We start from the raw sequence: 14,789 nt of genomic DNA, 5'->3' as shown, positions 1-14,789 counted from the left end.
CAAAAGTCCAAAAGTCTAAGGAACTTTGAAAGAAAAGCTTCTGGACTTCTTTAAGTTTCTTGAAGACATTTCACCTCTCATCCGAGAAGCTTCTACAGTTCTAAGAGCAATTGGTGGACAGTCCCAGATTTGGTGTGAGCATTCGTGCTAACAGCCAGAAATGTTCAGACGTCTACATTGGAAAACATAAAAGAGCCACCTAGACAGGACAAGACTGAGCTGTACATCTGAATCTCAAGGACAAAGATCACACTTTTGAGGATGCAAAGGTTCACATTCTGGACAGAGAGGGCGGACGGTTTGAGAAAGGGGTGAAAGAAACCATCTATGTCCACCATGGACCAGGAGGCATCTTTCTGCAGCAGATGTTCTCCACTTCAACCAATCAAGAGCCAGACACTCTCTGCTAACATATCATATGGAGTCCAGCAAGCAGGAAACACTCCATCTGACCACTATTTCCACGGTTCTCTGTCTTCTGGCTGTGCCCCTGAATTCTGATTTCAGTTACAGTTTTGGCTTTCAGTCGTCATCAAAACACTTTGTTTCATTCATGTTGCTCTGAAGCTTTCCTTTCTTCTCATTGACGTGTTATGAACCAATCACAGCCCTTTCCTTTACAGCGCTCTGCTTTCACCCCTCCCTAAAAGCCCAAATTCACTCTCAGTTTAGTTCAGCTGGAGCCAAGATGACACAGAGAGCCTTTGGTCCATGAGATCTATCTAGGAGACATCAGTAACATCAGGTTTGTGTAAGCCGTCCTGTAGAACGCTTACATACAGCTGCTTCTGTCTCTGATCTCTGAGTATCTCTCAGCTTCAGCTGGGACTCCACCCAGGTGTTGGTTGGTTGTTGGCACAGGTGTAGAGCTGCTGCAATGACTCACAGCTGCTTTCATCCAGTTTAAATAAACACATGAAAATCCACCAAATATCAAAATAGAAACAGAAAAAACTTGAATCCACATTTTGACCTGTATCTACAGCACTGACCTCGGACTTTCAGCTCCACCATTCTCTTCAGCAGGATATTTCCCTCTCTGTTGTAGACGGTGCAGGTGTACATCCTGTTATCATAGTCTGAGGGGTATTTCAGGGTCAGACTGAGGTCTCCAGTTTTCAGGTTTTCATTCATCTTCGTGTTGTCTCTATAAAACTCGCTCTGTTTTTCAGGCTGGTCAGAGCCGTTCTCAAACACATGGACCTTATTATCATTGTTGTCCTTCCACTCAACTTTAGCGTCTTCAGGCAGGTGAAGTGTGGTTTTGAAGGGCAGCTGGACAGACTCCACCCCTGAATCCACCTCCACCTGGGGGACTGAGAGGACAACAAAGTAAGAAACACAGTCTGAGTGTTTCTGTCACACTCGCTTCATCACACAGCTCAGTTTGACAACATTTGGAAGAATTTGATAGAAGCGTTCCTTTAGTAAAAGCACCAAGAAAACACCATGAAAACACCTCACTACACACAAAACTGCAGTACTGGCAAATTGTACATAAAGTATGAAAAGTCAAAGTACTTATTGTGCAGAAAAATGTTCCCATCAGTGTCTATGGATCAACATTACTGCTGCACATGTTTAAGGCTGAGCTCATTTCAAATCCTTTCTATTGTGTTGAATCTGCAGTAATGCATCATATTCTATAACATCATATGTTTGTAGTGGCTGTCCTGTGAGGACCACGTATCTCTAAATAAACAGCTGTTAATGAGCTCACAAACACAGGCCTACAGCTGGATTTGAAAAAGTCCATTCAATAGAAAATCAACAATCACAGCTGGACTCACTACCCCATTCATACAAAACTGCTCAAAGAAGTCCTGACATTAATTCACGCTTCAAATCATATGATCAACCTATATCTAATAATTATGTACCACAGGCCTTCAAGGTGACAGTAGGTAAAGCGTTACTTAAAAAGCATCTCTAGACCCAGTGGTCTTAGCTAATTATAGGCCAATCTTCAACCTTCCATTCATATCAAAATATTCTATTAGAGCGATTAGAACATGCTGTAGGTATTATGGGTACTGCACTGCAGTGGTTTGTATCATATCTATCTAATAGACTCCAATTTGTTTATGTAAATGGAGAGTCCTCCTCACACACTAAGGTCAATTATGGTGTTCCACAGGGTTCAGTGCTAGGACCATTCTGTTTACATTATACATGCTTCATTTAGGCAGTATCATCAGAAGGCATAGCATACGTTATGAGCTGTGGAGATGACACCCAACTCGATCGTTGCTAAACTCTACATCCACCTCACTAACAGACATTATTCTCTGCTAACCTTATCCATGTTTACAGCTCGTGGTTAAATGCCAAAAGGTCAACTCCACATCCCTCCCCCACAGTCTCCTGATTGGTCTGAATGTTCTTGATTGGCTCACTAACAGCCAATAAAATCTCATGTACAGAATTACAGTATTAGTTAGGAAACTGTACAAGCTGCTTTCAAGTGCAGAGCAACAAACTATTCGAACTGATCCAACTTTATTAACACAGACAAAGATTTGTGCATCAGCTGCTGTTTGCTGCTATAGATATAATCCAGCTGATGTGGGAGAACTACATGTGACACTGTGATGCAGCCATGAATCTGACTGATTTCTTTCCATTTTCAAAGGTTGATGCATCAGTTAAAGTCCTTAAAAAGCTCAGAAATAAAGAGAAAGGTTGGTTAAAGCAACGAGAGGCTCTGGCAGCATTTAAGACACTAAACAAGAGAAACAGATCAGAGAACATCAGACTGAATAAGTGGAATAAAGTGAAACAGAGAACTAACGCTCCCTAAGAATGGAGCTGTCAGAGGAAGAGAGCAGCAAACTGAAAGTCTCTGTTAGCTGCAGAGCTCTGAAACTTCACACAGCTTTGGATGATAACATGGAGAAAGGATGTGGAGATTTTCACACTTCTGCTAGAAATCATCTTCTAGTTATTGTGACTCAGATATGACTGATTATAGATGAGGACCAAAGAAGGTTTTTACTGAGATTTGAGCTGACTTAGCTTAGCCTGTGTTTTAGCCACATGCTAAACAAACACATGTTCAGAAACTAGAAGATGTTACCTTTCAGATGAAGTCTCACACATGAACTTTGCTCCTACAGTTCATCTGCTGAAGCTTTTACATTTGGCTGGAAATCAAATAAAAACCAAAACAGCCACAAACATCAGACATGCTAACACTGTAACATTATTGGATGGAGCCACTGAGACTGAACCACCATCATGAGTCTGACCTCTGACCTGTATCTACAGCACTGACCTCTGACAGTGAGATTCACTTGTTTCTCCATCAGGATGTTTCCCTCTCTGCTGTAGACGGTGCAGGTGTAGCTGGAGTTGTCTCCATCTGTGGGGCATTTCAGGGTCAGACTGAGGTCTCCAGGTTCCAGTAAGTTTCTCTTCATCTTTGTTCGGTTCTTGTATTTATCGTCCTGTTCTTCAGGCTGGTCAGAGCCGTTCTCATACACGTGGACCTTCCTGTTGTTTGCATCCTTCCACTCCACTTTAGCATCTTTAGGCAGACAAACTGTGGTTTTGCAGATCAGCTGGACAGACTCCACCCCTGAATCCACCTCCACCCGGGGGACTGAGAGGACAACAAAGCACAACATGAGCTGTAGTGAAGGTTACTAATGGTCTTCTTATGACCTGTTACAGAGGACTTATTTCTGTGCTTGTCCTGTTAGACCTCAGTGTAGACCACAACATTTTACTACAAACACTAGAACACACCAGAGTTATTAAAGGAAATTCACTGCAGTGGTTTGAATCATATCTGATAGATTCCAGTTTGTTCATGTAAATGAGGAGTTTCCTTCACACACAAAAATTATTCATACATTTATTTGATTACCATGCATATGCTATGCATTTGATTTTTATTTTTTTTATTTTTCTGCTTCTAAATTCATCACATTGATCCTGAACCTTTATATAACTATAACCAACACACACATATTAGATGTCAGTGACCACTGTGTGAAAATAATAAATATTAATGACAGTATAATAAAATAAATGTATAATAAAATCTTATCATGGAGATCTCTTTAACGTTGTTTTTTTTTAAAAAACCTTTATTTGATTACAGTGATCTGGTGTACATTGCACTGTAAATGGTAAATGGCCTGTATTTGTATAGCGCTTTTCTAGTCCCTGAGGACCCCAAAGCGCTTTACACAACCAGTCATCCACCCATTCACACACACATTCACACACTGGTGATGGCAGCTACATTGTAGCCACAGCCACCCTGGGGCGCACTGACAGAGGCGAGGCTGCCGGACACTGGCGCCACCGGGCCCTCTGACCACCACCACCAGTAGGTGAAGTGTCTTGCCCAAGGACACAATGGCTAAGACTGTCGGAGGGCTCGAATCGGCAACCTTCCGATTACAAGATGAACTGCAACCTCGTGAGCCACGATCGCGATTGTATTGTAAAGTTATTACATATTATTCACATGTCTGTGTTCTCGAGTATAAGTTGGGGTTTTTTTGTAACCTCTGCTAACTCATGACCAATCGCAGTGAAACTTTTGGTAAAAAGTAAAACTGGTTAAATTGCAAATAATGAAAGGACAGCTTGTCCACATGCAGCCTCTGTGTCAGATCAATGCAGTGAAGCACACACACTGTTTAGTAAAGTCATGTTGTGGAGCTGTTTCACTGATCAATGACTGAGTCTGAAGGAGGTTTTCTGACTTCTGGAACAAACCTGGAAGTTTCTCTTCAGCTCTCTGTATCAGCTGTTTGTAACTCTCAACTCTTTCAGCTTCTGGAACAAGTTTGTGTGAGCCACAGTCAAGGAGCCACCAGAGGACACCTGCTAACCATCGGCATTATGGGTAGTGTAGGAGGAGACACTCACCTGACATGAAATAGTGCCGGAAATAGAATAAAAGACCTCCAGAAACCCCAAGAACAACCAGGAGAACCAGGAGAGCTTTGGCCCAGGATGGAAACTGTTCTGTGGAGAAACAAAAAGAACAGCATGACCTTTGACATCTGACTGACCTAATAGGCCTACATTTCAATCAAAGAGCCAATATGATTGCTCTGATAAGTTTTATCTGAGTGATGTCCGATGTGTCTACAGCAGGTGTTTGTTGCTGACCTGCAGCACCTTTGACCTGCAGCTGTACTTCACTCCAACTCAGTTCACGTCCAAAATCTCTGATGGAGCAGGTGTAGGTGGCGCTGTCAGACAGTTGGAGGTTGGTCAGGGTCAGGCTGAGGTCTCCAGTTTCCAGAGCGTCAGTCTTCATGGATGTTCGGCCGCTGTAACGCTGGTTTTGATCTTTCAGTTTGTCTCCTTGAAGCTGACGCTGGTGGACGGTTGGAGGACTGAGGTCGGAGCGACTCCACACCACTGAGGCATTTCTTAGGTTGAAAGTGTCAAACTCACAGGGCAGCACTACAAATGATGCCCCCTCATATGATTCCACAGCTGAGGCATGCTGGGAAACTGAGGACACACAGAAAGAGACTCCATGAGTCACTTTAAGATAAAGATCAAGTTTAGACACATTTACAGAAACCAGGAGACAGAACGACAGAAACATTCAACATTTTCACAACTCACAGATAAAAAAGGAAGAGGCCGGAAGTTTAGAGGAAGTGGAGGAACGAGCTGATGTGAGGCTTTAAAAGTTAGTTCTGTATCTAACAGGCAGCTGGTGCAGTTCAATTTGCATGAGAATGATAAGGATTGTTGTCTTTCAGTTTGTAAAAAAATCTGTAACCTGAGTTGTGGATGAGCTAAAGTGGGAACATGTTTGGCTGAGTGCCGAGTAGAGATAACAGTCCAAACATGATGAGGGGATGGAGATTTTCTTCAAGTCTGTGTCAGATGAGAATGTGTGACTGATGTGATCTGTGTGTCCAAAAAAAAAAGTCAGGGTCAAACAGCACAAATAGACTGTGAGTGGAAGGCCTGATGTTGGAGGACAGATTTTCAAGTCTTTTTACAAATTAAAGGTTTGGGAGTGACTAAGAGGAATCCAGATCTGAAATCACTAAGCTGATGGAAGCGTTTTACATCAGAGCAACAGATTCAGAATACATTTGTGTTGCTGCAATTAGTGCAACGTACAGCTGTATATCATCCACGCAACAGTGGACATAACACAGTATTTTCAGATTATCCCAAAAAATTGATTCTGGTCATCTGGACGTAGCGTTTTGTGAGAGAAGTGTTTCGTCACTCATCCAAGTGACTTCTTCAGTCTCAGCTGACTGCAGGTTTCCCCAACCTTATAAACAGTACATTTGCACAATGACTGAAACCAGCTCACTGAAGCAACAATGGGCTGGGAGGTCAGTTCCTTAATCATTAGTATGCAAATTCTGCACAGACATGCCGTCCCAGCATGTCTGTGCAGGTTTCAGACAGACAGGCTGGGAAACATGGAATAAAACATAAGGAGGGGAAACAAGGCACCAGAACTCTAATACACACAGGGAGACACTGGGGGTAAAGACACGAGGGGAAATCCAATAAACTACACTGAACAACTTTGGACCTATAGAATAACTCCTAGAACAACAAATGAACTCAACATGATATAGAAACACAAGAAAACAGAGAAGGCAGCGTCAAAATGACCCAGGACCATGACAGTAAGTACTTAAGTACAGTTTTAAGGTATCTGTACTTTACTTAAATATGTAGCTCATCTGGAAACCACCAAAAAGAATCCAGTGATTTGAAAGTTGCTGCTTTGGATTGTTAGTTTGATCTGAATCAGAATCCAGTGTTTGATGGAAATCTCCTCCTGCTGCACTTCAACACATTAAAGAGAGAGAGATGAAAGAAAAGCTGATGATGAGAGCAGAGAGAGGAAGGTGTACTTACCGTGCAGGAGGATCACAAACACCACAAACATCTTCATGTTCCTGTCAAACTCAGAGACTCTTTAAAAGCCCTTCAGGACATCAGCTCACAGCAGCTTCACTTTCCTCTGCTGATCATCTACTGACACTCTCACACTGCTCACACTGTCACAGCTCAGAGTTCAGCTTCACACTTTGTTAATTTGAGGACTGAAGTCCAGCAGCCACAGATCACTTCTGAGAAAAGAGGACGTCGGCTTCCCTCCTAGTTTCACGCCCAAGCGCTCCGGTTGGAGGCGGCTGCTGCGGCCTCACCCTGACACGCACAAAGCTCCACCTTCAGTCCTGACACTGAAACATCCCTTCCGCTGTCGCAACAATGATGCAGATGTGAAAAGATCAGTACAGGTTATTAAAGAGGCCGGGTTCTCTGATCACGGCGATCCTCTGTTTCTAAAGTCCCACATGATCACATTTATGATGTGGTTTCTTTTCAAATCATGCAAATAAAGTTTAAAGTCTCCGTGTCTCCAGACTGTGTCCACAGTGTTTCAGTGCAGCAGAGTGAATCTGATTTACTGACAGCTTTTTGTCCTTTCACTGAACAAAAAGCTCCAACAGAGATGAAATGAAGATGTGTTTCTATCGTTGCTTCATGATGGAATAATGCTGACAGCAATATAAAAATGGGACGTTTGGTTGTCGGTGATATTTGTGAGGGTCACATGTGTGAATGTTGTTGTTGTTTGGCGGCTCGGGCAGCTTTAATGAGATGAATGGAAGCCAGGCATATATCAGCACTGCTGCTGCCTGAGCCTGTTCACTCCCTGCTTGGTGTCCACACTGTGGACTTTATATGTGCTGTTCATACTGTCTGTGTCAGAGCTGATGGCTCAATACACACAAATATGCCACGTAATGTGAGCGCACACTCTGTGTGTGGCACATTCCAACAGTGCTGTTTGTGTGTCAAAAAACAAGCAGAACAAAGGTTCAGTTTAAAAAGAATGACTACACCCTGAGGGTTCCACGGGTGGCTCAGCAGGTAGAGCAAGTCATCTCCTGACTCCTCGCAGCAGCATGTCAAAGTGATCTTGTACAAATAAAACTGAGGTTATTGTACTCGTCCCTAAACATCATAGAAATATGGTATCTAAGCAGATTCTTTCTCTGGATGGCATTGCCTTGGCCTTCAGTAACACTGTGAGGAACCTTGGAGTCATTTTTGACCAATTCAATTCAATTCAATTTTATTCATATAGCGCCAAATCACAACAGAAGTCGCCTCAATGTGCTTTATATTGTACAGTAGATCGAACAATAATAGAAAAAAAAAGCCCAATGGAAAAATGTACCATGTCAACCAATTAATTAAGTGGGATTTGGTTGTTGGTGAGAGAGAGAGAGACAGTTTCTAGATGTGGGAGATTTGTGACGTTTGGTGTGGAGTGTATAGTTAGTGTGTTGTGTTGTCTCGTGTAGTTGTTCTGTTGTGTAGTTGTTTTGTGTGTCAGTGAGGGCACTGATGAATGTCACAAAGGCACATTTGCAGTGTAAACAGTGTCACTAAGTAGAAAACCAGCAGAGTGATACACCTCCTGCTGTCAGGCCTGCAGGTTTATCCCTGTGCTGCTCTCCTCTGTCTTTTGGTGGACAAACATTGTTTTTTCCTGGCACATATAATTTGTGGGTTTTATACTCATTGGGCTACATGTGTATTTATTATACAGGCTATACAGTACATAAAATCAAAACTCACATGTTTTATGTAACTAAAGTGTGTAATTATGCGGACTACAGACAATAATTAAGTTATAAACTATATTTATATGAAAAACGTGTATACTTACTGCATTTGAATTATTTTAACCACATGTAACCACCTGCATATGTGTTTGAAAAACAGGTTTTGATTTTGCCACCTCATTTGATTTCTTTGCCACCCTCATGCCACCTGTTGAAACTTGTTCGATTTGGGTAAGAGAAGTAAGCAGACTGAATCCAGGTAGGTGCCAAAAATAGTGATCTTTATTTACACACTTGCGCAGAGTGTGGGAAGAAACTTGCAACAACAATCTTACAATCTTCAACGAGCAGACCGCTCCCCATCCTTATATTACCCTGATGACATCACAGTTAGATCTTACTGGAAATGATAACAGTTCAAAAAGATTCTCCTTATATAGACATCCGATACTACTTTAGAGACAAACAAGTGTGTGATATGTTGTGCAATTTTGTGAGACTGTGTGTCCAACCGAGAGACTGTCCTGAGACGACCTCCCTGTTCTTAATACGTGTGGGTGTGAACGTGCGTATTTTCCATGACTCTCTATGTGCATGTTGGTGTAGGCCTGAATATGTGTGTAAGTGAATGTAGAAGGCCCTACTGGACCCACAGCTTCGAGAGGTGTGAATACAATGATATGGATACCATTTGCAACAGCTTAAGCAGATAGAAAGAATGATAGAGAACAACAATAGACTAATTAAAGTGATCAGATTACCATAGATATAATTCAGAGATTATTCTGTCAGCAGATTCGACAATGATGAATGATTGATCAATGATAGTTCTGATTATAAATCGTCACCATAAGAATACAAAATAAAATATCTCTTGTCCACACTCCTCCTCTTTGGCCATCGGCCAACCTTTACCAGAATTTGTTTCACTCCTCCGTCCAGGCGGCTTCTCGCAATGGCATCATATACCCCGGACCAGCTGAACCAGCTGAACCAGAGTCTAGGGCCCTGCTTACCAGTTTTACCAACACTCGCCTTACCAGAGGAATGAGACAACAGCCGATCATCAATATACCTAGAAAAACTATAAGAGAAAACATGACAGACATAAACACACCCTTCCATTGCCCAAAGACAGACGTGATCCAGTCTCCCAGCCCCGTGTTCACGCCTGATTGCTCATGCATGGTTCTAGATAACGTTTTCAGATTCTCAAGCGCCCGAGTGACCGTTCCGTCCGGAGCAGTATTGTTGGGAATAAAGGTGCAGCACATGTCACCAAACATTGCACATACTCCACCTTTCTCAGCCAACAACATGTCCAGAGCCATTCGATTTTGGACTCCCATCAAAGACGTCGGACCTAATTGTTCCCACCTGAGCCAACCTCGCGCTTGAATTTCCTCGACGACTCGATCGGTTTGGACTCTGGAGCGGATAGACCTCTGCGTCTGGGCAATTCACCTGTCTGCCAATAAACAAACAAACACATTATAATACTTATTATCCCCAACATCCCCGTTATTTTCCAATTTTCCCACAACTTCATGATCACTGTTCCCAGGCTCGTTTTACTGTTACTTTAAACTTCGTGATAAGAGTATAACGTTATGAGTATAAAAGTATGCGATTATCGTACAAAACTATTACGACTCCTTTAAACTATCAAATACTTTAGACTAGAGCCCTAGCCTATTAGGAGCCGGGAATGAATTAATGCTTGGCATGTGACGCTCCTCTTCTTTCTTCGTCTCCCCAGGTAGACTGCTGGGGAGAACCGCGGCACAGGGGGAGAGGATTATTCTGCCTCTATGTTCCCCCCTGTGTTACTTGGGGTGGAGCTTATCTCGAGTAAGCTCTCATCGGCCACGGCACATTGAGACCAATGGAACCAGGTCTCACCCTTTCCCTTCAGCCGAACCGCACTGGTAGTGCGAGCCGTCACCTCGAATGGCCCCGTCCACCTTGGATCTCTCCACTTTCGCTTAATGACCTTCAGCCACACCGCCTTGGCGTCGGGTACGGACCTGTCCTCCGCATTCACCCCCTCTCCAACCTGTTGTGTGAAACTAGACACAAGAGCTTTTAATTCTTTCCAACATTCAGTATGGTTTCTGTTACTTTTTATACTTTCTTCCGCCGGGACTGTTGTCCAAGGACCTGGAAACTGTCGTCCTGTCAACAGCTCATATGGTGTGAAACCTGTGGATTGATTAACTCCACATCTTATTATCATCAATGCAATTGGCAGGGCTGCCACCCAATTTAGCCCCGTCTGAGCAGAAATTTTAGCGATTTTATTTTTCAGGTTTAGATTCATTCTTTCTACTTTCCCCTGCGACTGGGGATGATATACAGTGCCAAATCTGTGTTGCAACCCCAGCTTCTGTTCTACCTCTGCCAAATCTTTGTTTTTGAAATGAGTCCCATTGTCTGACCTAATTCTCTTAGGAAAACCATGCCGGGGGATGTAATGATTGATTAAACACTTAATCACACTTTTTGCATCCTCCCTCTTTGTTGGCCACGCTTCGGGCCATCCCGTCAGAGCATCTACACTTACCAGTAGATATCGAACTCCTCCTGGCCCTGGATCAATCATGTCAGTGAAGTCGATCACAATCTCTTCACCTGGATACAAAATAAAATATCTCTTGTCCACACACCCTAAGAAAATTTCTCTAGATCCGCCCCTGCATATACAGTGGCTTGCAAAAGTATTCGGCCCCCACAAACATGAATCAATTTTATTGGAATTCCACGTGAAAGACCAACACAAAGTGGTGTACACGTGAGAAGTGGAACGAAAATCATACATGATTCCAAACATTTTTTACAAATAAATAACTGCAAAGTGGGGTGACAATGTTGTTGCGTCTGTCTTGAGTTCCTTCTTTTTCCCTTCCGAACACACGCATGTAAAGGAAGCACTTAAAACATGCGGTTATCCTAATTGGGCGTTCATAAAGTCAGCAAAGAGGCACAGAAAAGAAGATGAGACACCAGCGAGGGAGGATAAGAAAGACAGACGCAACAACATTGTCATCCCCTATGTAGCCGGTGCATCAGAGAAACTCAGGAGAGTTTTCTCCAAGCATGACATCCCGGTGCATTTCAGACCCAGCAACACACTCAGACAAAAACTGGTTCACCCGAAAGACAAAACTCCAAAACACAAACTTAACAATGTGGTGTATGCTGTACAGTGCAGCGAGGAATGCCCAGACCAAACAGCCACTTCACAAGCGCATGGCACAACATAGAAGAGCCACCTCCACAGGACAAGACTCAGCACTCCATCTGCATCTAAAGGTCAAAGGTCACTCTTTCAAGGATGCCAATGTTCACATTTTGGACAGAGAGGGCAGATGGTTTGAAAGAGGAGCAAAAGAAGCCATTTATGTCCATTGTGAGCGACCATCCTTGAACAGAGGTGTGGTTTACGACGCCAACTGTCTGCCATCTATAATCCAGTTTTGAGATCCTTAACGGATGCCTTAACGCCCAGGAACAGAGTCCGCACAATGTGGTGAGCCACACGGTAAATCAGGGTTCCTACTGCGATGAGCTGTGGCTTTCCATGCTTTCAGGTGACAGCCCGGGTGGTTAACACAGGGAGTTGTGGGGAATAATCCAGCTCCAACAAGTCTCAGGCGTATCTTATTGGCAGCAGCCCAAGGGTAAAGCCCCTGAAGATCCAGTTCTCTGCTAAGCCGACGAAGCAGCACAAAAAAGCCCGCTCTCTTCCCCCATTACCTCCGATGAGGCCTGGGAAGCAAAAAAGAGCTGACCGGCAAGAATGGAGGTAAACCGGGTGCTGCGCCGCGCTCAAGCGCCGGTGGGAAAACACCCTTGTTTCGTTGACTCTGAAAATTATCCATAGCAGATTTAATGCTATCGCAATAACACATGGCGATCATAAATCCGGAGGGAGATGATGCTGGACAAAAGTGTAGAAAAGACACTAGCACAACATGAAAAGTAAACAAACAGATGGACAGAGGCAGCGGCACAGCCAAACACAGGCGCCATCTTGCATCTGTGAACCAGTGCACCTTACATTCCAAAAATCTGTCAAAAATGTTTTAGTACGACTATCGTAAGCTACGAAGCCGCACCGCTTGATGGATTGTTGGAGTATTATGGGTGAAACAAACACTGCGGCACACTGAGAGTTAAAAACGGTCTGAATTCTTTCATCGTCAATAAAATGATCAGCGTTGCTGCTTTACCAGGTGTAACAGTTCAGTTTAACATCCAGGCATCCATGAAAACAGATGCAAAGTTACATAGCAAAATTTTGAAAAATGCCGGAACAACATATACCACAACAACATGGGAATAGAGCATCTGCAAGAGAATTCAACATTAATAAATCAATGTTACAGAAGTGGAGGAAGCAAGAGGAATGAGTTGAGTAAAGCGTGACTTATCCGACTGTTTTCTTTCATTAAGGAGCTCCTCATAGAAACCCGGTGCACCTTATGTAGGAAAACAGACCCGTTCATCGACAGTGCGCGTTATAGTCCAGTGCACCTTATGGTCCAAAAAATACGGTAATATTCTAGAAATAATAATAATGAATTGGATTTATATAGCGCTTTTCAATGCCACTATTCATTCACTCTCACATTCACACACTGGTGGAGGCAGCTACAGTTGTAGCCACAGCTGCCCTGGGGCAGACTGACAGAAGCGAGGCTGCCATATCGTACCATCAGCCAACACCTGGCCAACACCAGCAGGTGAAGTGTCTTACCTAAGGACACAACGATCAGGACAGAGAGCCCGAGGATCGAACCAGCGACCTTCCGGTTACAGATGCGGTTCCAAACCCCCTGAGCCACGGTCGTCCCAACACACCTTGCCCGTCCTATCAGTTGTTCGTAACACTTCCTACGTTGGAATAGCCATCAGCATGAACTATCGCATGTCCACCATGTCCAGTATGGAATTGGCGTCATTTTCACAGAAAATGTAGTTTTTTTGGTTTTGTTTTTTTTTTTTTTTTTGGGGGGGGGTTTGGTAAGGGGGGGGGGGGTTGGTGGTGGTGGGGGGGGGGGGGTCTTATAAGCATATACTGGTGTTTGTAAAAGTCATGTTTGACTTTAAGGTTTTCTGTATATGCTCAGAACTCATATTGCACTGCTTGTAATAGTGTATTTTGATGCACATGCTGTTTTTTGGGTTTTTTTTGCAAATTTGCATTATATTTATTAAAATTTTTCATGCAGTATAAAAATTGGTGTATCTCAAAAATAAAACTATGAAGACCCTGAAAATATCAAAATGTCCCGTTCAGTTCAATTCAATTTTATTTATATAGCGCCAAATCACAACAAAAGTCGCCTCAAGGCGCTTCATAGATACAGAGAAAAGTAGCCATGATGGTTACCTTCTGTTAACCGCTTTGACGCTTTGACGTTTCAAACGTGGCAAAATTTACTTGTCTGTGTGAGCACCGATTTCCAGATTTAATGAATTGATATCAGTTTATTCCAGTTAAAATCTATTTTAATTGAAAAATCGATTATTAAAACCCACCCCTACTGTGTATGTGTGTGTGTGTGTGTGTGTGTGTGTGTGAGGAGAGCACAGTGCAGCAAGGAAGTACTTTAACTCCTTTATTTCACACAGACAGCTTCAGCATTTGTTCTGCTTTCTCTGCTTTTATTTGAATGTAACAGAAAAACACGACTGGAATTTACACAAACGTGTTTACAGGCTGACTTTAATGTGTTTTTACACATGCTTGTCCTCTGGTCATGTGATCATGTGGTTTGTAGGAACGCTCCTCTTCCTCAGAGGATCCACCTGTGCTTCCTCTCCTCTCTCCTCCACCTGTTACAGTGAGGGAACGTCCTCCATGATGGAGGAGCTGCTGGAAAGTGCTGAGAGTTTCTTCCAGAGTGAGACCTCTGTCACAGTTCAGAGGATCTACGGCAGCAGAGACCTTCATGGACACTAAAAGTCTCAAACACACAACAACAACATCACACTGACTCCACTCTGACATCACTGATCAATAATCAAAGAACACACAGATCAAACTGATTGATCAGCCATCAGAGGAGTCGGATCAATGGAGCTGCTTCTGTTCCTGATGTCCCCTGTTTGATCCTGGACCTGAACTCTCCCTGCAGAGGAGACACAAGACAGTCAGACACACACACACACACACACACACACACACAC

General features: G+C 43.2%; 1 protein-coding gene across 3 annotated transcripts in view; it reads right to left on the bottom strand.

Annotated features, from left to right (window-relative positions):
* LOC146389567 (uncharacterized) overlaps window positions 1-14,789 on the bottom strand; it is a 30,103-nt gene that overhangs the window by 1,515 nt on the left and 13,799 nt on the right. The window contains exons 1-5 of one of the 3 annotated variants that reach the window (XM_084911118.1): window positions 6,871-7,071; window positions 5,131-5,481; window positions 4,885-4,983; window positions 3,275-3,601; window positions 993-1,316 (exon numbers count right to left, since the gene is read on the bottom strand). In XM_084911118.1, the coding sequence (XP_084767244.1) occupies window positions 993-1,316; window positions 3,275-3,601; window positions 4,885-4,983; window positions 5,131-5,481; window positions 6,871-6,907 (1,138 nt within the window). In that variant the 5' untranslated portion in view covers window positions 6,908-7,071. Of the gene's footprint in view, window positions 1-992; window positions 1,317-3,274; window positions 3,602-4,884; window positions 4,984-5,130; window positions 5,482-6,870; window positions 7,072-14,789 lie in introns of those variants that run through there. The other 2 variants (XM_084911125.1, XM_084911133.1) reach the window with 2 other exon arrangements.

The sequence above is a fragment of the Perissodus microlepis genome, chromosome 3 (assembly GCF_051167445.1).
Source record: "Perissodus microlepis isolate ML-2025 ecotype Zambia chromosome 3, ASM5116744v1, whole genome shotgun sequence".
In the NCBI taxonomy this organism is placed as follows: Eukaryota; Metazoa; Chordata; class Actinopteri; order Cichliformes; family Cichlidae; genus Perissodus; species Perissodus microlepis.
This window is presented reverse-complemented; position numbering and strand designations above follow the sequence as displayed.